Source organism: Natator depressus, chromosome 1 (genome assembly GCF_965152275.1).
Source record: "Natator depressus isolate rNatDep1 chromosome 1, rNatDep2.hap1, whole genome shotgun sequence".
In the NCBI taxonomy this organism is placed as follows: Eukaryota; Metazoa; Chordata; order Testudines; family Cheloniidae; genus Natator; species Natator depressus.
In genome coordinates this window covers 253,693,282-253,719,770 of record NC_134234.1, presented here as the reverse complement: position 1 = coordinate 253,719,770, position 26,489 = coordinate 253,693,282, and the positions used below count along the sequence as shown (strand labels likewise).

General features: G+C 42.9%; 1 protein-coding gene across 12 annotated transcripts in view; it reads left to right on the top strand.

The window, feature by feature from the left end:
• Positions 1-26,489, top strand: part of RBFOX2 (RNA binding fox-1 homolog 2) — a 250,747-nt gene that overhangs the window by 31,798 nt on the left and 192,460 nt on the right. For 9 of the 12 annotated variants that reach the window (XM_074941443.1, XM_074941434.1, XM_074941415.1 and 6 more), the window contains exon 2: positions 14,285-14,335. The exons of 2 other annotated variants lie outside the window; for them this stretch is intronic. In XM_074941443.1, coding sequence (XP_074797544.1) covers positions 14,285-14,335 — 51 coding nt within the window. Of the gene's footprint in view, positions 1-14,284; positions 14,336-23,061; positions 23,212-26,489 lie in introns of those variants that run through there. One more of the 12 variants, XM_074941491.1, reaches the window with a different exon arrangement.

The following is a 26,489-nucleotide window of genomic DNA, read 5'->3' as shown; positions in this document are numbered from 1 at the left end:
TTGTAGGACTGCCACTCTCCTGATCATGCAGGAAGTCCTTGTGCTCCTGGCCACCCCTCTGCAAGTAGGGCTTCTGTTCCCCATTCCTTTTCCTCTCCCCTCAATCTTCTGAGAAAATGAGCAGTGACACTTGATCTGTTCTGCTGCCTTTCCACCTTCTTCCTCCCCACATTCTCCAAGGAAGGAGTCAGTAGTTCCCTAGTCTTGCTTGCCAGGCCAAAATTTCTAGTTGCTGTGGATGAGCAAGCACATGGAGTTTTGAAACCCAGCGAGTGTCACTGCAGCTGGGGGATGTAATTCCCAGTTCGAGCTAGTGCACTAAAAATAGCAGTGTGGTTGCAGCGTCATGGGCAGCAGCTCAGGCTTGGTGCCTCAGTGCAATCCCATCCTAGGTACGTGTGTTGGGCCACTGCGGCCACACTGCTGTACTATTGCACGCTAGATTGAGCAGACCTAGTGCGTAGTATGTCTACCCGAGCTGGGAATTACACCTCCTAGCTGCAATGTAGGTGTATCCACTCTGACAAGTAGATTACAGTGCAAATAAAATGCAAGATGCTTCATCATCAACCCTATGTGATCTTGGTATCAAAAGGTGATTTCAACATTGGATTTTAAAGTCTGTGTAGGACCCTTAGATGTTTCCTGATGAGTAGAAATAAAAGTGAAGAAAAGACGTACTTCTAAAACGCCATTGTCTACCAAAAATTCAAAATTGGGTGTTGCTGACTTTTGCGCCTACAGCATGTCCTTGTATCTGCGGGTATATAGCTGTCACATTGCTCACAGTAGTCTCGGGGGCTTGGTAATGCAAACGCAGTTCATGTAGGACCAGAAGCAGGCCACAGGCCCTTGAGGTCTGAAATACATTGAAAATACTGCCATCTCTAGCCTATATAGCTTCTAACAAAACTCAGATTGAAAGTTGCTTTAAATAAATTGAATTTTTTTTAGTCTCTTTGTTCCGGAAGGCCAAAATGTCCTAAAGCAAAAATCTCCATAGCCGATCTGGGGAGAGAAAAGCACAATTAGCAGAAGATTCCTTCCTGTCCTCCAGAAAACAGAGATGGCTACTTCTCAAGCACAAAACTGACTAATACACCTTTAATGTATTAGAGTCCATATAGCCATCCAGATTTTGTTTAAATACATTGGCTCATTCCACTGACAGATACTCACCATCTGTCTAATAAGACAAACATACTTTCAAAGTGGATGCATATATAAGGGATGTCATACATCCTTTCCTGTCTGAGCAAGTTGTACTGACCATGGAGCTCTAAGCCAATTAGCCATTTAAATATTGTGCATAAGTAAGATGGCTATCCCGTGTGTTTGAGAGCAATGATCTTTACATTTTATGATGGTAATTGAACGCAAGTATTTCAGCTAAAGATGAGCTGTGGCCAATCTTATAAAGCAATTTTGCTTTCAGTGTTTTTTTACTATATAAATTGAAACCCCTTACACTTTCTAAATTGAAAGAAATATTCTGCAGAAACGTACGTTTCTTTAACAATTCTAAAAATACGTTGAAAAAGAAACAGAGATTAAATCCATTTAGTTGAATTTTATTTTTTTTATAAAATCTATTTAGAGAGGTTTTTGTAATAGAAGCATTTATATTGGGTGATGTTTTCACTTTGACACGTATGAATCATGATCTGCTCAATGTCTTGCCTCCAAAAAATAAATAAATAAATAAATAAAAATTCTGATGTTCCTTTGGTTGTGGTTTTCTTTTCTGGCAAAAATTTTCCAATCTTGTAAACAAGATCTGTGATAGCAGCATAATGACTGCTTAAGAAACACATCTTAAACTGAATAAAAACTTTTTAAAAGGAAAAAAACACCAAAAAACGATTCTAGGGTGTCACTCTGAAGCCTAGAATGTCTACAAGCTAGAGCCCTGCAGTGGGACTGGGGTCCCGTGGGTCCCACAGGACCCGCTGCCATAATAGCAAGAGTGGGTAAAATGTACTTTGTTGTGGGCGGGATTTAGTGGGGAAAAAAATAGACTGTGGTAATTTGTGGGGAAACACTAAATATCTCATTAGTTTACCAAGAATATCTTATTTGAGAAATTGCTAATTACTTTGTCTAAGCTTCTTTTTCCTATACATGTTTATCTTCCTTGCTCCGAATCTGGTGTAGTACACTGGCTCAAGTCAGGTCAGAGAATCTCACTAATTGGTTTTATTGTTCTGTGATGTCACATATGCGCAGACTGTCACTGTTGTATCAGCTTGCTGTCAGTGCCGTGAGCAGTTTTCTGGTAAATGTTTTTCAAAAAGCAATAATTCTGACATGTAAATAATTTGAATGGTATGTTTCAAAGTTCCGAAAATGGTGCTTAAGCAGTTTAAAAAATTCCTGGTTTTTTAAACAACTTTCTTTTTATAATCATTAAAAAAAATCTGCACCTTTTAAGGCAACATTGTGGTGCAGTTTGTTTTGACAACTGTGATATACACGACAGCAGTCTGCCATCAATAGAATTTCAGCAATGTAAAGCAAATTTTTCTTTTTTTAAATAACGGTATTAATACTTAAATTTAAGTGAGGGATAGAATTATTTGATATCCATTATAACAGGACTTAAAATATTTTTTTTACCTGGTTTAAGAAAGATTTGTTATGATTTTTACCACTGAAAAAATATATATATATAAAAAAAATATATATATATAACAAAAACAGTCAGTTTTATATATATATATATATAAAAATAAAACTGACTGTTTTTGTTTTAGTAGCATGGGGGAATCAGTCTCTTTTGCATGATCTAAGGTTTTTGTGGGTGGGATCAGGATAAAAAAAATAGTTCTATGCAGGGCTCTACTACAAGGATTGTTGAGAGCTCTTTGTTTAGAATGTCAAGCAGTTCTATCCTCACTGCAATCTGACGTCTTTTACCATCCGGTTTTTACGTTCTCATCCATTTTTGTTTTTTTTACACTTTATGAATTACAACCATATGACGGCATGGCTTTCACATGGTTCTCTCTCTAAAGTTATATTTCTCGTTCTCTTTCCATGTATGTTTATTTTAAAGGGACACTTTCAGTTTAAAACCTGTTCTTATGTTTAAAACTTTACCTTCTGTTACTATTAACACTTGAGATTACTAGTAGAATTGAAAGATTAGAGATGTTCTTTTTTGGTCTTTTTTTTCTGTTTGTTTACATAGTGCATTTGACGGCACTGTAGTCAGTGTCACTGTTTCTGCTGTGAGGTCAATTAATTCCCTTTTAGTTTGTGAGATTTTCCACAGTGGACAGGGAATAGGGATTGGAGTTGAAGATATGCATCCAATGAAGTGAGCTGTAGCTCACGAAAGCTCATGCTCAAATAAACTGGTTAGTCTCTAAGGTGCCACAAGTACTCCTTTTCTTTTTTGTTTTTACGAATACAGACTAACACGGCTGTTACTCTGAAACGAGTTGAAGATAAGTATTGAAATAAAAACTTTTTAAAAATAGAAAAACGTGATTGTAAAACCATACAAAATTCAGAGGGATTAAGGGGCAAGTTAAGTGCCTCAAACCACTTTTAATTCTTCTAAAACTTAGATTTCAAGATGATCTCCATTTGATAAACTTTCTTCCTTTATTTGTGGTCTATTTGTGGTAGATATCAGCATGACAAACTGGGAGTTAAGGGAACACATCAAGGAATGTGCAGGTAGGGCAGGGAATTGTGAAGATGTGACACCTGTTCTTTCGGGCCAGAAAACCACACCAAAAAGTTTGGGGCCAATGAACTCCAGCTAGCTTTGTCTGATTTCAGTACTGCTTTACCTGACAGTAGTAAAGCTCCCTATGTATGCTTGCATGCCTTGTTTTATAGCTGCCTTGTTTAATGGCTCCTGGCTGCCTTGCATGTTTTGTCTGGCTAACTGCTCCAGATTATTGACATTCTGATTAGGGCTGAAGGCTATTTTGATTAATCTTACATCACTTCCGCTTCTTGTCTTTTGCTGCCTTTCCTATCTCCCTGGATAGGAAAACATGCTTGAACTGGGACTCTGCCCTGCATATTGAAAATGTATCTATCTGGGGTGTGTCTGTCTTTAGTGTACTCTTTCTGTTCTGTAAGGCTCTGACCAGTTTGGGGGCATTTCTTACTTGGTTATAACTGGTGCCTTGTCCATTAATGGTAGCCTAGAACAGAACCACTTGACTGAGTAGTGAGTAACAGGTTGTATTGGGCTATAGAATATTGCATTATTACTATAAAGATGCGCGTTTTGCTTATGACAGGGAAATACATGACTGCACTGAAAGTCAGGGTCCATAGTGTGGGCTGGCATTTGAGGGAGGAGGGGAACGTGGCAGTCTCACTGTTGTTGTTTTACCAGGCAATATGTATATGTGTCTCCAACACTTTATATGCACTGCTTCTCAGTAGGTAGATATATTTCCTTGCTCCCTGGGAACTAAATAAAACTCTAATCTCATTGTACTACTCAAGGAAATATGTATTTCTGGATGGGGAAGTGCAGGACATAGTTCCTTACGAAATTTAAAAAATACTACTTTCCTCCATATGTTCAAGTAAGCCCTGAAGCGTGCTGGGAATTAGGTGAGATTCAGAGTTCAGGTGGCCAGTGTCCTGGTGTGTTTTTTTTTTCTTTTGTCCCATGCAATTATTTATCTTATTCAAGAAAGGATGAGGTGAATTTTCCATTTTGTGTTTCAGGGCTGATATTTATGGCAATCCCAGTTGTTTACATTCCATAGACACTGCCCATTTCGTCTGAATTCTGAGGGGAGGAGGGAAATGTGGAGCTGTTTCCTTAATTACAAGACTCCATATCCCAAATGTCTAAATTTAGCTCTGCTTCTTGTTGAAAGCATCATTTTTTTTTAGGCGAACGGGAAACCTTGTATCCTGCTCTGTGAGGCCACTGAAGAAGCAGGAGGAGGTGAGGGTTACCATGGAGATGATAGTTGTGTGCAAGGGGAGAACAGCATGGTTTAGAATTCCAGGAAGGAAGAGGGAGTGATGTCATCATATTTCATGCACCAGCCCAGGCACCACTGTGGTGATTGTGGATGTGCGTATTTTTTTCAGGAACATCAAGGATGTGTAGTCGGTCATGCAGAAAGGCCCCAGATGTTTCATTTGGAAACATCACCTTGAATTTGTTTATAAATACTTGTCAGGTCAATACCCTGAGTTCTTTTGAATGTATAGTGTGTGTGTGTGTATATACACTGTATTTTATAAAAAGAAAAGGAGTACTTGTGGCACCGTAGAGACTAACCAATTTATTTGAGCATAAGCTTTCGTGAGCTACAGCCCACTTCATCGGATGCATACTGTGGAAAATACAGATGATGTTTTTATACACACAAACCATGAAAAAATGGGTGTTTATCACTACAAAAGGAGAGTGATCACTTTAGATAAGCTATTACCAGCAGGAAAGTAGAGTGTGGGGAGAGAAAAACTTTTGTAGTGATAAACACCCATTTTTTCATGTTTGTGTGTATAAAAACATCTTCTGTATTTTCCACAGTATGCATCCGATGAAGTGAGCTGTAGCTCACGAAAGCTTATGCTCAAATAAATTGGTTAGTCTCTAAGGTGCCACAAGTACTCCTTTTCTTTTTGTGAATACAGACTAACACGGCTGTTACTCTGAAACCTGTATTTTATAAAGCATTTTCTTCTGGTTAAAAAGAAAAAAAGGGTGATGTAACAATCCATGACTGTATCTGTTCACGGAAAATGTGGTTGTCAGCTCACCACGTAGTCAAGCCTCTGTGGAATAGAATATATGGTCTTTGACTGCATTTCTGGACATATCTTCCTGGTGAACTAAAGAAACAGCTTCACTAACTTAACCAAATGGGAAAACTTATATACATTTGGGCAGGAGTATATATCGTGGGCAATAGAGGACAGTGGTGCACAGTATAGTTAATATCTAAGTGTGATACCTCTGACCAAAATTACCTTTTTACATTCAAAATACGGCCTGTAAAAATAATGATGGGATTGGGAGGAAGTGGTATAATTCTCAATAGCCTACAACTCTGTATGTAGAGATGTTCATGCTAGTGCACTAGTGAGGCGGCAAATAAATAGAAAGTCTTCTAGTAAACAAATGATGTTTGTAGGATTGTTGACGGGCCAAAGCCCAGAACCAAATGAAACTGGAAGAGGGAAGACAGCCAGAGGGAGGCTTACTACTCTATACATGATGTTATTGGAGCTTAATAGCAGGAGGTAATAAAGAGCCATACATCAAATTGGGGTAAATATCCAGTTGAGGTGCCATAGAGATCAGTTTCAAAACCAGTTTAATTCAGTTTTTCATGAGTAATCTGGTAGTTGAGCCTTAGACACTACTTTTACATTAGTTGTATTCACAGGTGATTCTAGATCAGGTGGTGTTGCAAACAGCAGTGAAGACAGACCTAATGTATTGGGTGCATCCATGCTAGGAAAAAACGGGTTTTCTTACCATGTTAGCTAATACGTGGTAACTAAGACGAAATAAAATTCTAGGGAAGACAAGGCAGTTTGTAGTTTCCAAATGTGTTCAACCTGCTAATTGGTGGTAAAACTAAAACTGTCTTGTCTTAGTGTTTTACTTCAGTTAGCTAACATGGTAAGAAAACACCTTTTCCTCATCCAGCATATTACATCTCTATCTTCGGGGCAGTTTTGCCTTTTTTCCTACTGAAGACAGGGCCACTAATATGAAAGATTGGAGGTTAAAACAGTGGGAGAGGTGCAACAGTGAGGTAAAAGGACAGTGCATCCGCCAGCTTCTGGTAAGGAGGATGGTATTGGGATTCTTACCGAGTTAAGTTCCCATGATGTGTTTGCAGTCCCCAAGCTGCAGGCTGAAGGTCAAGAAACAGTTGCTACAGAAGTCTGTTAGACCATTGAACAGTCAAAAGGGAAATGGTTGGCCACCCCATCACTTGCTTCCTTTTACAACTAAACTGCCAGGGAACTATCCTGTGTTGACCATAGTGGTGGACAAAGAAAAACTAAGATCTTTTCAATCTCCAATTTCTCTTTGTTTTATAGAGAAAAATTAAGGGAACCTGTGAACCTTTCAGTATGTGTGAGGACTATGGTATTTCCTATCTTGGATGCTGATTGTAAGTGTGTGCAGAGAGCGGAGAGCGGGGGGCAGCTTGCCCTGAGCTGAGTCCTTCTTCTATGTGGCTCCCACACATGGATGTTGTTTACTGTATCAAACGTATGAGTAAATTGACTTCATTAGAGGAGTTGATGTAGAGTTTGTCCCCTCAGTTATGTTTAAATCTTGTCTTGTCTAGAGACCTCTCTTTAAAATTTCCATCATTGCTAACTCAGGTTCATCTTCATCAGTGTTAGTAAGATTCAGTTCCACAGTGTGGGTGGTCTGACTGCCAACATCATTTTCAGCACCGTCTCAATTAGACTTGCTCCCAGTTGGGTTAGATGACGTGGATGCTGGAAATGGCATTGGGAGTTTGTGAGCTGTCTGCACCAGAGCTCTTAGTTTGCTAATGTTGGTGGAAGTAAACTTGTTCTAGCAAGACTGGGAAATATAAACAAAACCAAAAAACAACAAAACCAAAACCCTCTGATGTAAGCAGGGTGTAAAAGTCTAGCATGGACTTCATGGGAGCAGTTGCGGGGGTAAGTCACAGGGCTGGCATATGTATTGTAACTATTACTTCTGTGCTGTAGTTGCAAATGCTGTGGGAGTGAGGGAGTCATGTGTGAGAGATTAGTAGACAATCAGAAATCTAATGCCCGTGTGCTCCCATCTCTTCACCTTGTTCTCCCCACTTTAAAGCAGGTCTTGAGCACCCGGGAAGTGCCTTTCAGCAGTAAACAAAATGATGAAATGCCCCATGGCAGTTTGATTTGATTTCACTGGCTAGCACATCCTAACTAAATCTCTCTGGAAATGGGGAGAGAAAACTAATTTGGTATTGGTAGCAGGGAGTCGTGAGGGAACTGGAATAAGCTGGGGTTGTCCTGTCCCACTAGGCTGTGTTGCTCTTACTGGAAGGCAGACACTTTTTTCTTCCTCCCTGAGGAGGGGGGTGTGTGAGGGTTTTTAAATTAAACCTCTCTTTCTCCACAGTCTTTTTTGGAATGAGTTTTGTTGGGTGTAGGCAGTACGGTATATTTTGCTCTGTATTTAGTCTTTGCTTCCCCTTCTCCTTTGGATCTGCTATTGGGATTTTCTCTCCACTTGGTTTAACTGGATTGTTCTGTTCCAATCATAGGAGTTTAACCCATTCTAACCTTTTCACTCCCTGCTCCTTATCGTCTTCAACAATAGGAAACTCTGTACAGAATAATCATGCAGCAAGGCCCTTCCTAGATTCACAATTAGTGACCTGTAAAATTGGCAGCACCAGCGACTATTGGCAGGAGCCAGCTTTCCCCAGGCACTTCCCCACTCCCCCTGGAGAGTTAAGTTCAATTAGAGCTACAACATGCACAGCAGGGGATTTGCAAACAGTACAGTGCCACATGGCACCATTTCTGCATGAAAGTCAGAAAGGTATCTTTGACCCTTCTGTGACCTTGATGCTCTAGCTGCTGCCCACTCTCTAACCTCCTTTTTCAGCAGATTGAAGAAATGAGAAAAAGCTACTTTCTTAAGCAGTCACTTCTTGTACAACAATATCCTTGACTGTGTTCAGTCTGTGTGGGTTCCCCCACTTCGGTCATAGTGTGGAAACTTCTCACCATATAGTTGTTGCATGGGTTTCCTTCTTCCTCATTTTCCTTGACCTCAGTGCAGTCTTGAATCCTGGACCAGCCGCATAACTCTCAAGCCATCTCTGACTGACTTCCTTCTTTCCTGATGGAGCTCCTACTGTCCAACCACTCTGTTTCTGGAGATGACTTTTCTGCATCAAAATCCTTTCACTTACAAGTCCCACAAAGCTTAATTTTGGCTCTCTTCCATGTCCCTGCCAAACCAATCTATGTTCACTTTGGGTTACTTTCTCTCAAACACTTTTATTTTGGTCATATACAGTGCATACCTAGCTCTCATTTTCTATAACAAGTGGTCTCTGTTTACCCTTTCTGCCTCTTGTCCAAGTAATTCTTCTAGTTAATGTCTGATGTGAACAAGTGCATCCTCCAAATAACTTTGTCCCCCTCTTTCCTTGATTTGTGCATCCCATTTGCCTCCACTGCCTATCACATTGGAGTTGTCTATGATCCTGCCCTTTCCTTCCTTCCCACATCTTCTGTCTGCCAATCTTTCTACTTTCAAGGGTGCTTTGAGAATGTAGTCAATATTTCTAACACCCTTTGAAGATGAAGAGCTATAAAAATGCAACACATCTGCAACATTGATTCTACTGCTGCATTCATGTCTCTTGGCCTTGACAGCAGCAAATATCTTCTCTCTGGCTTCCACAAGTGTCATGGTGATATTTTGAATGTCCTCAGCTATTGATATGACTCTGCCTATAACTATAACAATTAAATACAGCAATTTAATCATTTTCCTTGATCCATAATCCTTGATCATTTTGTTTAGTTGCACCTACTTTCTTCAAAAGCAGCCTATTCATGAGTTTTTACTAATATTTAATAATATGGGGAGTTTGAAGAGTCTATTATTCCATTATTAATCATAGCATACTAGAACTGTAGAGCTGGAAGGAACTTTGAGAGGTCATCTAGTCCAGTGTTCCTCAATGACCAGTCTGTCGGCTGGTGCTGGTCCCAGAGATCTCCCTGACACAGTTTAGGAAGGCAGCAAGTCAGTCCCTGGTACCAAAGGTTAGAAACACTGACCTAGTCCACCTCCCTCATGCTGAGGCAAGGCCAAATAAACCGAGACCATCTCTCATAGGTGTTTGTCTTATCTGTTTGTGCATTCCTCCAGTTATGGAGATTCTACAACCTGCCTTGGTAACCAATCCCAGTACTTAACTATCCTTTTAGTTAGAAATTTTTTCCTAATATCTCACCTAAATCTCCCTGGCAGCAATTAAACCAATAATTTCTTGCCCAACCTGCTGTGGGCATGGAGAACAATTCATCGTTTTCTTTCTCTAACAGTCCTTAACATATTTGAAGACTGTTAGCAGGTGTCTCTGTCTTCTTTTCTCAAGACTAAACATGCCCAGCTTTTGTAATCTTTCTTCATGGGTCAGGTTTTCTAAATCTTTTATCATTTTTTGTTGCTCTCCTCTGGACTCTCTCCAATTTGTCCACATCTTTCCTAAAGTGTGACATCCAGAACTGGACACGGTACTCCAGCTGAGGCCTCACCAGTGCCCAGTAGAGTGGGACATTTACCTCCCGTGTATTATGTACACCCCAGATTGGTATTTGCTGTTTTCACAACTACATCACATGTTGACTCGAGCGTAGGCTCGGCAGGATTCAATTTAAATGGTAAATGTCGATTTCAGCTGACACATTGAAACTGATGAAAAAAGTAGCCAGCTGTAACAGCGGGAGTGCAGCCCCCACCCCATTGTGCCTGCAGGGATCGAGTGTTACTGGCCCTGTCGCAGTGCAGGGAGCCCTCTGCAGCCTGCTTTCATGGACCTGCTCCCTCATTCCTGTGATAGTAGGGCTGCAGAGGGCTCCCTGTACTGTCACAGGGCTGGTGATACCCAACCCCTGCAGGTGCACGGGTTGGGGAAGGCTGTGGCCAGGGCCAGCAGGAGGAGGACAAGCCCCCAGCTGTGAGGGGAGGCCACCTAGCTCCTGAATGGCTTGTCGTTGTCCTTTTGATAGCCCTGCCGGTGGGTCTCTGCTCTGTCCTGTCAGGACTGCAGTCTTCCCCATACCTTGCACCTGCAGGGATGAGGTGCTACTGGCCCCACAGCCGTCCAAGGAGCCCTCTGCAGCTCTGCGGTCACAGCCCTGCTCACCAGCTGGGAGTGTGGGAGCTGTCCCTTGGCAGGAACTATTGAACCCCTGGCCACAGAGTACTGCTGGTCCTCCTCCTTGCAGTCCTGGCCTGAGGCGGGGCGTTCTTTACTCTTCTTCTGGGCTAGGACCGCATCCTTCCCTGCACCTTGCACCCCTATGTCTTGGGCCCTTCAGTTGTGCAGAGAGCCTCTCAGAGCCCTCTGCAGTCCTGCTGTCAGTGCTGTTCTAACCCCGCTCCTGCTCCTTAATTTCCAGCAACTGTAAAAATAAAAATCAGTAAAAATTGAAGAAAATTCTCAAATAAAATTAGAATGTCAAATAATTACAGTTAACTCATGCAATTAACTCAAAAAATTAACTGTGATTAAAAAAATTAATCGCGATTAATTGCACTTATAACTATAGAATACCAATTGAAATTTTATTTAATATTTTTGGATGTTTTTCTACATTTTCAATATTGATTTCAATTACAACACTGAATACAAAGTGCACAGTGCTCACTTTATTTCATTATTTTTGATTACAAATATATTCACTGTAAAAATGATAAGGGAAATAGTATTTTTCAGTTCACCTCTTACAAATACTGAAGTGCAATCTCTTTATCATGAAAGTGTAACTTACAAATGCAGATTTTTTTTTTGGTTACATAACTGCACTCAAAAACAAAACCGTGTAAAACCTGAGAGCCTACAAGTCCACTGAGTCCTACTTCTTATTTTGCCAATCGCTAAGACAAACAAGTTTGTTTATGTTGACGGGAGATACTGCTGCCTTATTCTTATTTACAATGTCACCTGAAAGTGAGAATGGGCATTCACATGGTGCTTTTGTAGCCAGCATTGCAAGGTATTTACATGCCAGATATGCTAAATGATCGTATGCCCCTTCATGCTTCGGCCACCATTCCAGAGGACATGCTTCATTGCTGATGATGCTCGTTAAAAAATAATGCGTTAATTAAATTTGTGACTGTATTCCTTGGGGGGAGAATTGTATGTCTCCTGCTCTGTTTTACCCGCATTCTGTATATATTTCATGTTATAGCAGTCTCGGATGATGATCCAGCACATGTTCGTTTTTAAGAACACTTTCACAGCAGATTTGACAAAACGCAAAGAAGGTACCAATATGAGATTTCTAAAAATAGCTACAGCACTCGACCCAAGGTTTAAGAATCTGAAGTGCCATCCAAAATGTGAGAGGGACGAGGTGTGGAGCATGCTTTTAGAAGTCTTAAAAGAGCAACACTTTGATGTGGAAACTACAGAACCCAAACCACCAAGAAAGAAAATCAACTTTCTGCCAGTGACATCTGACTCATGATGATGAAAATGAACATGCATCAGTCCGCACTGCTTTGGATCATTATCAAGCAGAACCCACCATCAGCATGGATGCATGTCCTCTGGAATGGTGGTTGAAGCATGAAGGGACATAAGAATCTTTAGCACATCTGGCATGTAAATATCTTGCAACGACAGCTACAACAGTGCCATGCGAATGCCTGTTCTCGCTTTCAGATGACATTTATAAACAAGAAGCAGGCTGAATTATCTCCTGCAAGTTGTAACCAACCTTGTTTGAGTGATTGGCTGACCAAGAAGTAGGACTGAGTGGACTTGTAGGCTCTAAAGTTTTATATTGTTTTGTTTTTGATTGCAGTTTTTTTTGTACATAATTCTACATTTGTAAGTTCAACTTTCATGATAAAGAGATTGCACTACAGTACTTGTATGAGGTGAACTGAAAATCGCAATTTTGTTTTTTACAGTGCAAATATTTGTAATAAAAAATAAATATAAAGTGAGCACTGTACACTTTGTATTCTGTGTTGTAATTAAAATTAAAATATTTGAAAATGTAGTAAACATCCAAAAATATTTAAAATAAATGGTATTCTATTGTCGTTTAAGAGCGCGATTAATTATTTATTTAAAATAGTAATGATAGTCATGATGTGTGATGGAAGTAATCGAGCACCTTTTGCCATGAAGCAGTTGTCTTTACAAGCACTGTGGTCCTGGAGTTCAGTCTCTGGACAAAGACTATAATCTTTTTGACTCCAAGAGATCATTGAGCTGTGAGAACATAGCCTCAACCTCATGCTCTCTGTAGGACAGAGGCCAGTTTGAGCTGAATACTCCAGCATCAGTCAAGGTCTACAAAGTCTCTCTATCTAACTTCCAGCTGTTTCCAACAATGCAACTACTGGTAGAAACAGCAGTCCTGGCATAGGTTTGCTTTTAACAAATTTGGTCTGGTCAGCTTTGCCTAGTTTTTCCTCTAGGAACAAACAGCTGGGATAACATGCAGGGCTTGTTAAGACTCCAGAACACCCCCTTGCCAAACAATACCTACTGCTGTGTGTAGCAACAGTTTAAAAACAAACTCTATGCAGGAGTGTGGGATTGCTACTTTCTTTATGGCCAGCATTTTATAACTTTTGCATACAACTACTTCCCCCGTCTGCCCTGGAGGGAGCAGCAGCAGCAGAATGAAACTGAAGCAATCCTATTCACTTTTACTCACTCCCTACCCTAACCTTGTCAAAGAAAAGAGGTGTGTGTAAGGTGAAACTGCCTAATTTCTCCCCCAATTTGAATTTGCAAGTGTGGGAGAGATTCTCTTCCTATCTCCAGGAAGAGTAAAAATGAAGTATTGATATGTTCACCTCATCTCTGCTGTAGTTGCTAGAATATGGGAGAGGTTGGGAAATTATAAGAAATTCCACTGATGAATAGGACGTAGAAAACTCACATATCTTTCCAGGCAAGGCAATGTGACAGAATTGCTGATGTAGGAAGTAGGATGAGCAATTTGGGGGTGAGAGAAGAGAAACTAGAACATTTGTTCTTTTTGGGAGTGTGTGTGATATTTCGCCCAAGTTTAGTAAAGTTATAATTTAAACTGTAACTAACATTATGTTCACATGTCACAGTGTAGCACGGTTTTCAGGAAAGAGTTCACACCTTTGCTGCCATTGTTTAGATGGAGAGAGTTTTCTCCCAGAGTGGGTTAACTGGGCAGCAGCACATAGACGTTTACACTATAATTGTTCTATCTCCACAATGGAAAAAGAGACGTTTAAAAAAAAAAAATCCTGTGAAAAATAGCAAAAACTATACACACATCTCACAGGAGATGGAGTAGGAATAGTTTGATTATTTCATGCCTGTATTTTCTTCTTCCATGCACTCTGGAATATGTAGTTTCAAACTAGTCTGTATTTAGATGCATTGACTCACACAGAAAATAGGACATCAGTAGGAAATTTTAATGTTACCATCCTCTTTCCCCAAATCATTGCAGCTTCTTGTGTCCACCTGGACTTGGGTAGACTTATAACCCCTTGTTTCTATTCCTTACAGTCGTTGCATTCACCTTTTCTGTTCTCTTGTAGAATGAGCCTCTGACCTCAGGTTATCATGGATACCCTGCGAGGGATAATCAAGTAAGAGTCCGATTACAATAAACTGTGTGTGTGTGTGTCTGCTTGTGGATGTTCTGGCAGATGGCTTCCTAACACTGTTTGTTTTGGAATGGGGACTGTTTTATTTCACTGGTTGAACGCTTACGGAGATATACAGTAAATTAAATACATTTTTTGGCCATGCCACATATGGAATGTGGCTGCATGCATGATGGGTTAAATGTGATCCCTCTGGTTCTCATTAAAGAATTTCCTGACCCTTGGCTATTCTTAAAACCGGACTTCAGATCTAAATCCCAAATACCTACTCGGTCTCCTCAGTTTTACTCAGTATAGACGTTCAGTCCGTGAACTCTTCACTCTGTTTTGTTCTTATTGTTGTAACTCTAGCAGCTGAGGAGAGATGAGAAACAGTTTTTGTCTGAGAAGTCTCTTCCCTTGCAGTGCTGCTGGAGCAGAGAACAGCGTGGCCCAGGATGGGTTGCTTCTAGCTCTTATGAATTTGCCTTGGTGCTTTTTGAGTCCTGCAGGGTCCATGCCCCATCCACCAGTTGAGGATGTTTTAATTTTATAGTAGTAAAGATGGTACGGTTTGGTCCATTGCAGCCATCTCAACATCCCCTTCCCACTCCACAGAAGGTGGGAAACGCCAGCTGATGAGTCTGTGTAGAGCAGGGAAGGAGAGGGCCATCATAAATTGTCTTTCTACCTTTCCATTGTGAGGATATTTGTCACCCTTTGTCCCTTGCAGCTTACAAGTCAACATTGTCCAGGAAGAAGTCCTGAAGCTTGTCTGAAACCTTTATTCTAACTCTGGAATTGAATTTTATGGAGATTTTTGAAGGACCTAAGCAAGGAGTATGGGCACATGCACAGTAGAAGTACAGCTATGTTTGTATTCAGTGTGTCACATGCTCTGATTTTGTTTCAACAAACACAGTTGTGTTGCACTGAAACCCCCCCCCCCCCAAAAAAAAAAAACAAAAAAACAAACAAACAGAAAACCTCCCTAACCCTGTTGTAGGGACACCACATTCATGTGTTAGCTGAGTTTGTATCCATGCTTGCCATGCTGCTGAACTGTTTGTATCTATGCATTCCTGGGGAATTTGGTAAATTATCCTACAGTGGTTCCATGGGAGTGTGGGGATTGGGTTGGGTGACCAGAGCAAGTGCATATAGAGTGGCACACCAGAGCCTGTGGTGTAGCGTAGTCTGTGATCTCCTACTGCACAAAGTTCTGGAAAAAACATGTGGACCAGTCATACCAGTTAAGGGATTCCCAGCTACATTGCAAAAAGAAAAACCTTGTCTATGCTACAGTATTTTGGCATTGCAGCCACCTGTATGCCTTATTTTAACTCTCAAGACCCTTGCTGAGAGAAAGTACAATTACAAGTCTTGCCACCATTGAATCCTACGCTGGGTTTCTCTACATTGTTGTAGAGAAATAAACAGAAAATATAAGTGTTATAGCTACAGTGGTTGAGTTAGTTCTGCCAGTGCAGTGTTACAATGCTCCTGGCCCCACCATACAGTAGTAGATTTGACCGTTCAGAATACTGGCTCTGTCCTCTATCGTGCAGCTCTTCTTTTGGCTGCATGTGGGTCTGAACACATGCATTGGTACTCATCCGCTCTCAGCTATGCTCCGTCCTGTCTTCCAACTCCTGCCATTCAGGGCCATCCTGACGGCACCTGGGACGCTATATGAACAGTCTTGAATGTTCTCTCTTACTCTGCACCCAAACTCTGCACTCTGCACCCTGGGACAGCAATGGGAGACTCACAAAATAAAAACACTAAACTACAGCTTTTGTAACCTGAACATGTTTAAACCTCATGAGGATTTGCCTGAAAAACAAAGGACAAAAATCACTTGCTGTTCAGCAGCCAATCTAGGCATGCACATGCCCTATTGTACGCACTTTCCTGATGGCAATCAAATCCATCTCTTAACTGCATTATTCTTTTATTTATGAGACAGTAGCTCCCAGATGCCCCAGTCAAGATGGACATCCAGTGTGCTAGGCACTGTACAAATGTAGAATGAATGCCTCTGCTCCAACGTGCTTACAATCTAAATAAGGTCAAGGTGTGACGGTGGGTATTGAACGCAAGGGAGGGGGGGAAAGGGAGAAGACAAGGGTAATAGCTAAATGTAGTAGGTTTCATGGTGGCTGGGTTTTTTCTTTTAAGGTGAGTGACACGCCAACCAAACAAGAACAGAAAATCAATCATGCAACAAATTAAAATGAGTTATTGAATAAATAATCAGACTCAAATCAAAGAACCTCCTCAAGAACGGTTACCCAAAGGAGGTAGTGTTCATCGTAGCTTGGGCCCCGGGTAAATCTGGCAGCAGCTTGGGGGAGAGGTTGGTGAGACTATACAATGAGCTTGGCAACTGTGAAACTAATTCTTGGCCCTCATGAGGCATGTGCAAATCCCCATACGGGACAGAATTATTCAAAGGATCCATTGGGACAAACAAAAAATGTGAACCAGGTGCAAATACCATATACCCTGTGGGGCCATCGACACTGGTCACAATTTCAGCTTGTACATAAACAGCATCAGTTAATCATAGGGCCTGCTATGGCAGCTGTACCCTGATAGATCACGAGGACACTGCAGGTGGGCACAGGAGCCAATGGATCAGCCAGTGTGTGTGCTGGCAGCTCTACACAGTCCAGTCATGGCCTCTCCATGAAGGTGCGCACAGGTGTCAACATATTAGCCAAAACATGTATAGGCATTTCAGATGGCAATTTACTTCATGGAGGTTTCCTGGCAGGCCAGGCAACCTCACTTTTTAACGGTCACGTTTTCACTTTAGTAAATCTCTCTGTAAAATGATTTTCCTTCCATATTTGCTCCTCGTTATTTCTTGATCTGTTAGGGTTTTTTCCTAGTCTCGCTTTTGGCTCTGAGGCAGATGAAATTCAGACCTGGCTTTCACTAATGAGATTTCAAGCTTTTAGCTAATCTGATTGGGAGCCTCTAATCTGATAGCAGTAGAAAGCAAAGTCCTCTGTAGTCACAGGCTGGGTCTGGTGTTGTAGACGGCGGTGTGCAACCTATCACCTGGTTCTTTGCAGCGCAGGGCGAGGGAGGTTAGGTTTAGTAATTCAGGCTCCATGCTAAAGTAATTGAGATGCAGAAGCAGCAATTTGGTCTGTTGAATGAGATTTCTCCCCGCACTCCGACTGGGAACTGGATTTGAATTGGTGGTTTAGGTTCAGAGCCACAGAGGGATATAGGTATTGCAATGCTGAACTTTTACTTCAAAAACGTAGGTGCAAAAGAGTTTAGGTGCCTACAAAAACAACGAGGAGTCCAGTGGCACCTTAAAGGTGAACAGATTTATTTGGGCATAAGCTTTCGTGGTACAGGGTTCAGCAACAGCCAGGCAGGAGTTTTGTAGATTGTAGTGGAGCATAAGTCTTGGAGTTAGGTGCCTAAATACCTTTATGTATCCGGGCCTTAGTGTTTAAAAGCTGCATAGCTAACTCTTTTCTGAGACGTCACATTTATTTCTCTTTAAGAACTGTGCTGATTTCTTACCAAGTCATTTTTTATCAGAAATGGCAAAACTGAATTTTACTTTCTGGATAAAAGTGCTCAGGGATAACTCAACCTTTCTTCCATTTCTTCCTGTATGCCTTTTTCACTCCTTTGAACTGTGAGTGCCATTAATTGACATCTGTAAACCTTTCACTGTGTTGTCCTTACACCATCTAGTGGATAAACCTTATCCATACATTCTTGACTGTTTCAGTTTTGTCACCTTTCCTTCTTCCTCCCTTCCAGGTAACTGTTCAAGGCCAGGGGATTAGGGTTCAGGAGGGGGTGCGGGGTCTGGGAGGGAGTTTGGTGCAGGAGGGGGATTATGATCTGGGGCAGGTGGTTGGGGTGGAGGAGGGGGTGCGAGGTGCAGGCTCTGGCTGGGAGGCACTTACCGCTGGCCGGGAGCTGCCTGTGGTGCAGCAGGGCTGAGGCAGGCTGCCTGCATGCCATGGCCACATGCCGCTCCCGGAAGCGGCTGGCTACTGGCACATTTCTGCGGCCCCTGGCTGGAGTGGGACAGCATGTATCTGTGCGCTGCCTGCGCCTGCAAGCACTGCCCCCGTAGCTCCTATTGGCCGGGAACCGGCCAATGAGAACTGCGGGGACAGTGCTGGGAGTGGGGGTAGTGCACAGACCTGCCTCCCCCCACATCAGGAGCTAGAGAAACATGCCAGCAGCCAGCCACTTCTGGGAGCGGCGTGGGGCCACGGCATGCAGGCAGCCTGCCTGAGCACCCCTTTTAGTGGCCCAGAGATCGTTGCCTGTGATTTATTTTTGCAGGGGCCCCCTTGAGCTGGGGCCCTGGGCTGCAGCTCCTAAAGCCCCTGCCTTAATCAGCCCCTGCCTTAATCCGGCCATGCTCGCGGACCCCAGTTTGAGAACTGCTGCTCTCTGCTGTTCAGCCCTTGCCCCTCTGCTGAGTCTGCCAACAAAGGGACCAATTGTGGTGGTTTCTGTGATATAAATACTTGCCCCTTAGGCACTGAACTGAGACTTCCAGAGCTCATTTCATGTGTCCTGCTAAATGTCTCTTAGATACTGTAGGCATGTCAACACAAGGAAATTGACCTTCATTGCTAAAGTGGACTAACTCCCCATGTGGACACTCTGTTCTGGAATAAAAGTGACTTTATTCCAGAATAATTACTCCACATTACTCTACTTACTTCCAAACAGTTTTCTGTTGTGACTCTGCCAGTCAGTTTCCCTGTTTTGTATTTTTCTAGTGCTTTTCATGCCAAAGTGCTTTATAAACAATATCTAGAATTTGCTTCAGCCACTTCTGGGGTGAAGTACGCCCTTTCCCCAGTGTCAATTGAATATGGTACTCTTCCTCATTTTGTTCCAGACTGCTGAGTAGCATAGCTATGTGCCATATTCTACAGGCAGAATGTAATTGCACAAATTGGAACTGGGCCACAAAAGTGATCTTCAGCTACCATAAAGAGCTAGGGTTTAGAATGTTAGTTTGAAGCCTCATTTAAAAGATTGCACCTCCAGGAATACAGAGTTGTAACATCCTACTAATTTGGAGGGGAAAGTGCCATCTATCTCATCACAATGGCTACTTCATGCCGTAGAACAACTTCCCTTGCTGGTTTCCCATCCAAGTACTTGCCAGGCCTGACCTTACTCTTCTTATGAGTACAGATGAGAATATAGTCCAAGGTAGTATGGCTGCATATGGTAACTGCTAGAAACAACTTTCTGTCACTGCCCCTTTGATCTGGCTTCAACCTCAGGGTAAAATTTATCTAACCCAGGGGTTCCCAAACATTTTTCATCCTTTTTTTTTCTCTTTGGTATCTGACTAAATGTCTCTCGTTTCTGGTATTACTGGAAAGCCACCGCCAGAGTGGGAGTACCGTTGCCAGCTTGACCTCTCATGCTTGGAATGTGCAAGGTCACGCTGTGCAGAGGACGTTATTTTGAGAACAAAATGGTGCCCTCCAGACAGCAAAAAGTTCTTGAACGGTGTTTCGACACGTTTCAGCCTTGTTTCAAGGGACAGACCCTGCATAATCCATGGCAGGGGTCCAGGAACCACTGATCTAATCCATTTCCAACTGAGCCACTGACCTCTTGCATTCTTATTCACTTATTGTTTTAAAATGTATATTCAGTTTCCTGAGCAACTTAGCCAAAAAGATTTGTGTGTTCGCTCCTACTAATGGTTATGAACTGGTTTGGATGAGCCATGCATCACTGGCAGAAGCCTTGAAAACAGGCAGTCTTTTGTGCTGCTTGATCCCTTTCTGGCAACTGGAAAATTCACAGATCTGTGCCTGGTTCTTATAGGCTCAGCACAGCCCTTCCGCCTCCTCCCATTCCCTTGTGATGTGTGGAATTCGGCAAGAAGGCTCTTAGTGAGGAAATCGAGTGAGTTTGCTGCCTCTCCCAGGGGAAGTGCACTGCAGAGCAGCCAAGCTTCCTGGTGTAATCTCCTCACAGATACTTTACCTGTCGGGGGAGTCTCTGCTGTGTACAGCATCTTCATGCCTTCTTCATTTGGGAAATGGGGCAGCTAGCATGGTCTCCCCATTGCTCTCTGACTGGTTTGGTGTGGGTCTGTTTCCTGTACCTTGGTTGTCCTGTTCCCTTTTGGGAAGGGGGGAAGTGTAGCAATATGAGTTGGGATTCCACATTGGGTGTTAGCCTTTTTTAAGACAATACTGGGGCAGGAAAATATCTGAGATTCAAAGGGAGTGGGGGAGTAGTTCAGCCTTATCTGTCTTGTCTATCATGGTAGTGCCTAGGAGCCCCAGTCATAGTTTAGGACCCTATTGTGCTAGGCTCTGTACAAACACAGAGCAAAGAGGTTACATTCTTAGGGCTTGTCTACACAGGGAGTTATTCTGGGATAGCTATTCCTGACTAACTCCATGTGTGCATGTAGTTATTCTGCAATAAAATCCTCCCCTGCACATAAGATCAGATGCATTGAGGTTAGAGTTGTTAAACCTTCTACTTCACTACTTTTCCAGCTTTTTGTCAGCAAGGAGTAAAATGTTTGTACTCTGTACTAGACAGGCCCGGTAACGTGGTCTGTTGTTGACCTAACGTGCAACTTTTTGCAGAAAATAGAGATTCCGTTTAGAAAACGGCAAGATAAATATCTGGGCAAAAATAATCTGAAACAGAAATTTAAAGGAAGGGAGAAATCTGGGAAGCAGTGGTGGTGAAAGATATTGAGGAGTGATATTGACTGATGTGGTAGACATGAGATTAAAATGTAGCATGGTCGCAACAACAAACCAGTGTAACTTAAGAGTGCGTACATAAAGCCTTTTAACAGAGTAGGAAGGGAAGAGACCTTCTTGAGACATCTCTCATGCACAAACGCGGCTTAATATGTCCAGGTCTGTGCACCTCCGTGTCGGAAAGATAGTGACAGATTGGAAGGCGTTAAAAGCAACATAAATTATGACGCTTTGGAAGAAGAGTAAGAGTCAAATATTCCTTAAGGAAAGAATTTATAGGGAAGAGCCAGGCAGAGGCTGAAGCTGGTATAGCACATGCTGAGGCACTTTAAGCAGGTGTAGCCGCCTGGGTGAGGGCAGAAGGGGAAGAGGAAAGATGGGGCCCACCTGGGCCTACCTCTTCGCCTCCAGTGCCACCTACTCTCAGACCCAGAACTGTGCAGAGGAGATCCCTCTGGGAATACTAGGAGGACCCATGTAAAATCCAAACCCTTACTCCAGCCGTTGGACCATCCAGCCCATTTTCCTGCCAACGCAGGAGTGTTCCCTCCAGTGCTAGTGCTCTGAGTCTAGTCTTTCATGTCCCAAACAATGGGACAACCACGATTTCTACTGAGAAACTAGGCGAATAGAGCTCACTGTCAGAAAGCGAGTATTCAGCCTAGATTTCCCTGTTCTCAGTCTGAGCTCATACTCCTAGTTAGACCCCCTTGTAAACACCAAGGAAGGTGAGGAACAGGGGGGTCTGACTAGGAGTACTGAGCTCAAATTGAGAACAGGAAAATCTAGGCTGACAGAAGGTGATCAGTCTGAGGCTCATGGGGTCAGAACTAAAAATGTGCAAACTTAATGTCTGTCTTGTGTAGGGATATTTTTTCTTAAGAATATTTAGAGCGATACTTAGTGAGGAGAGCAAAACCCCATGGGAGATGGGAAGTTGTCAGCTCCCTGTGTATCTGTAGTTATCCTATCATTTGATATCTTTTGAACTGGAAAAAAAATCACTTAAATATCTTACATTTATTTAACATTTTTGATTCTGAAAGATTCCAAGACACTTTACAGACTTCCTCTCTGGATCTCTATAAATATCTGCACACATCACTGCAACAACCACATAGCTGACTGCAACGTTTTTTTAAACTGCATGCTGCAAGACCACACAGCAGTAGATCATTTGAAGTCCCAGTTCTGACGTGAGCCACATAGCAGTCGGCACAAAGAAAAGGAGTTTTCAGGAGGAGGCACCTCTGGCTGTATATGGGATTGATGTCATTACATTATTAGGAAAACTGTTACTGAACAGAACCAATAAAGGACCTGCTGTGTGCCACGTGGGAGGAGATAGCTGATATGTGTGGCTGTATCTGTGTTTTGCCAGAAGAGGGCACCCAGTGCATAGTAAGTGCCAAATGTTAAAGTGGAAACAATTCAAGACTCCAGAGCTGGATCTGTCTACAGAATGGATATATAGAAAAGCCAAGAGTAGGAGTGCAAAGATTCCGCCTTCCTCTCCTGAAAGCCATTCTCATTTTCTAAGTGAGTCTTTTAGACTCTTCTTTCACTACAAATTTGTTGTGTGCAGTGTTGTTGTAGTGTGTCAGTCCAAGGATATTAGAGACACAGTGTGAGTAGGTAATCTCTTTTATTGGACCAACTTCTGTTGGTAAAAGAGACAAGCTCTCGAGCTTACACAGAACTCTTCTTCAGGTCTGGGAAATGTACTCAGAGTGTCAACCAAAAATTTGTAACTACTGCTGTGGAACAGGAATGTTGTAAGATTTGGGGAGAAGATGGAAAGTAGAGGGTAGAAGCTGACTGGTTGTGTGAAGGAGTTAGTGACTAGGAAGTGGGAAAAGGCATGATAAAGTAGGCGTACTAACATCTAGTAAGCATTTAGTTACTGCTTCTCTGTGGATGTGTAGGAGGCAAATCTTGACAAGAGAAATCTTATTTTTGGAGGTGGGAAGAAAATGCTATGACCAATTCCACACAGAGCCAGGAGAACCCAATGCAGGCTTATGCGTGTGCATTGGTTGATAATGGGTCTGTCATCCCCAAATACAATCTGCTTTGGAATAGGACAGAGACTTAATCTGAGGAGCTGTGAGTGCTTTTGCTGGCAAGGTATGTAAGAAAAGGTTTTAATCATGGAATAGTCTCTATCTGGTTGCCAAATACCTATATGTCCAAGGTGGTGGACAAAGGGGGAAATAAAGAGGGTCTTGCTGAGAAATGTTGGGCATAGACAACTGACCCTTTTGTGGGAAAGAGGCTAGTTGGGCACCAGGGCTGTTCTAAACTTAGCATGCTGTTGGTTTTGAGCCTGCATTATCATTATGAATATTTGAGCGTGCTGTCAAGCATCATTCCTACTCAGTGTTTTATATATAATGGCAGAGTCACTGATCTGATCTAGGTACATCCCCCTTCAGGCCCCTAACCACCCTAGTTTCCCTAGAGACCACTCTGTAGGGAACACCTACTTTCTCCACTGCAATCAGCCTACCATAATCTGTAATACCATTTATAGGAATAGAAGGGGGAACAGGACTCCCACTCCTCAACCCCTTCTCCAGTGGTATGAAAACAGGTGTCTCCATCTATATCATAACAGCCATGACAGATTGAAGGCTAAGGCCCTTCTGTCTGGGTTATTAATTGTAATACTGGAGGTCTCCTGTGGCTGACATATGATGTGTCCATCCAGGTGCCAGGCAGCTGGGTGGGTCGTTTCTTTGAGACCTCTGTCCCACAGCTTTCTGTTTTTTCCTTGCCTGACTTAATACCCGAGGGCTGAAGGAAGCTGTGGACTCCAGTGACAGGCCTTTCTTCTGCCTGGCATGGATAAGCTGGGCCAGGCTGTGAACCCCAGAAACCAGCTCAGTTGTACGACTCCCCCATACGGTTCAGTGGCCAGAATTTAATCTCTTTAGCCCATTTGAAGAGGGATTCCTCCCTCTCACCATATGTATGTAGCCTTGCCCCCATCTCCTGTTACACAAATAAAATTGGACCAACAAACTTCAGCATCAGTATTTCCTCACTCCAGGGAGCTCTGTTGCTTGCTTTTACCCATGTGCTATTGGGAACTGCCAGAGGTGGACAACATGTTACCCCCAGTATAGTAATTGCTCTATGCCTTTTCCTTTCCCTCTTGCACCTCATGCTGCCGTACTACCCTGAGAATGAAATGAATGGGAATTTCCTAACTACAGCTATTCTGCTTACTTTTCCTGCTTGGTAAACAAGCAACTCTGCATTTGCTGGTGCAAGATGGTGCATTTAAGAATCCGGTCTCCTGTCAATAAACAGATGCTTCTTAAGAAAGGACAGTGGATGGAGGATATTCATGCTCTTTCTAAAAGAGAGGGTTGCTTTCAGCATAGAGTTAGGGTCTAGGATAACACTGCCTGGAGCAGGCATTTACCAGATGGATTCTGCTCCCCAGAGACTTCTGGATGTACAGGAACACCTCACTTAGTCGTCCCGGTTGACATTGTTTCGTTGTGACCTTGCGGATCAAGTAGGGAACATGCTTGTTTAAAGTTGTGCAGTGCTCCCTTATAACATCGTTTGGCAGCTGCCTGCTTTGTCCACTGCTTGCAGGAAGAGCAGCCGGTTGCAGCTAGCTGGTGGGGACTTGGAACCAGGGTGGACTTGCAGCCCCCGTATCAACTCCCTGCTCCCCCAAGTTCTCTGTGCGGCAGCCGCCCAGCAGGCTACCAATTGCCGGCAGTTCAGCTGTCCCTCCCCCCACTGCCATGTGCTGCTCCTGCCCTTTGCCTTGGAGCTGCTCCATGAGCCTCCTGCTTGCTGTGCAGGGGAGGGGGGAAGAGGGGGGCTAATGTCAGGGTGTCCCCCTCCCCCCTACTCCTGCCCCCCCTTACCCCTTCTCCATATAGAGCAGGATGGGGACAGGACAGGGCTCCCGAGAGCTTGCTGGCCCCAGCTGCTGTCTCAACTTCCTGATTTTTTTAAAAGGCAATGTACTTAGAATGGGGTCAGCGTACTTAAAGGGGCAATGCACATCTCTCTCTCTCCCCCACATACAGGGTGTGTGTGTGTCTGTGTCTCTGTCTCTGTCTGCCATGCTGTCTCCCCTCCCTCCATTCATGCTGCCTTGTAGAGTGTGAGGCTACATTAACAACAATGTGTTAACCCTTGAGGGCTCAGCTGAATGCTAGTTCATCATTTAGCAGTAAGGCATTCCCTGGGAAATATCCCACCCTCTTCCACTCTCTAACTTCACCACCTCAACCAAGCTTCACAATCATCATTGCGGTGTACAGTATTACATTGTTGGTTTAAAACTTATACGCTCTGTGTGTGTGTGTGTGTGTGTGTATAAATAGTTTTTTGTCTGGTGAAAAAAATTTCCCTGGAACTTAATCCCCCCTATTTACATTAATTCTTATGGGGAAATTGGATTGGCTTAAAGTCGCATTTTTCAGGAACATAACTACAGTGTTAAGCAAGGAGTTACTCTGTGTGTGTGTGTGGTGGGGGAAGTGCTGTAGACACTATTTTGATTCATTCCATTAGTGGATTAGTTGGCAATGTCCTGGCTTAACTCTCCTGCATTTCCCAATGGATCTCAGGAGGTGCTGGCACAAGCAACAATGTCTTTGTGGGATGGCAGGCGGGAGGAAAGAAGTTTAAAGGCAGCGTCTTTGAAAACAGTCCAGTTAAGCATTGTCAGTAGGAGTGACGTGGCAGGTGAAAGTGTGCTTTAATTCTGCTGCCATTTTGCTGGGGTGTGTGTGTACATTTAATGTCCTTGGAGTGTGGTCTGCTGTGCTAATTTGATATAGAAAAAAAATATTTCTCTATTCTGCATTAATTGCCGGCTGGATTATGTTTTTTCAAGAAGTCTGTAATTAGAGGACAAGGGTTCTCTTTCTAACAAAGGTCAGAGGCTGCTGTCTCCTGAGACTTGCGGTAAAATGAACAGAACTGTCTGGCAGATTTTAGCTGAAAATTTGAGCAGATGCCATGTAGTTGTTTACTGGGCGGGGGGACCCATCTCTCCTTCCACCCTCCCTTTTTACTAGACCAGCTAATCATTGGGGAGTGGATTTAGCTGCTGCTGCCACCACCCACACAGGAGCCGGGCTTGTAGCTCTTGGCGGTTTTAGCAGGAATTTGAGTTTTTAACTCTTCGGTGGCTTTGAATGGTGATGAGCTGCACTGTTGATTGTGTGGGTCTGAGCTGCATTTGCTCTCTGTCTAATGCAGATTTTCTGAATGATTTGTTGCTGATGAGTCCAGTTGAAAATCCCACAAGGATGATAATGAGGAGAAGCTTAAGTAACTGCTCTGTAATACGGCCTAACCTCTTGGGCTTCATCATCACTCCCCTGTTACAGCCTGGATGCCTGGGTTACACATTTTTACATGTCAAC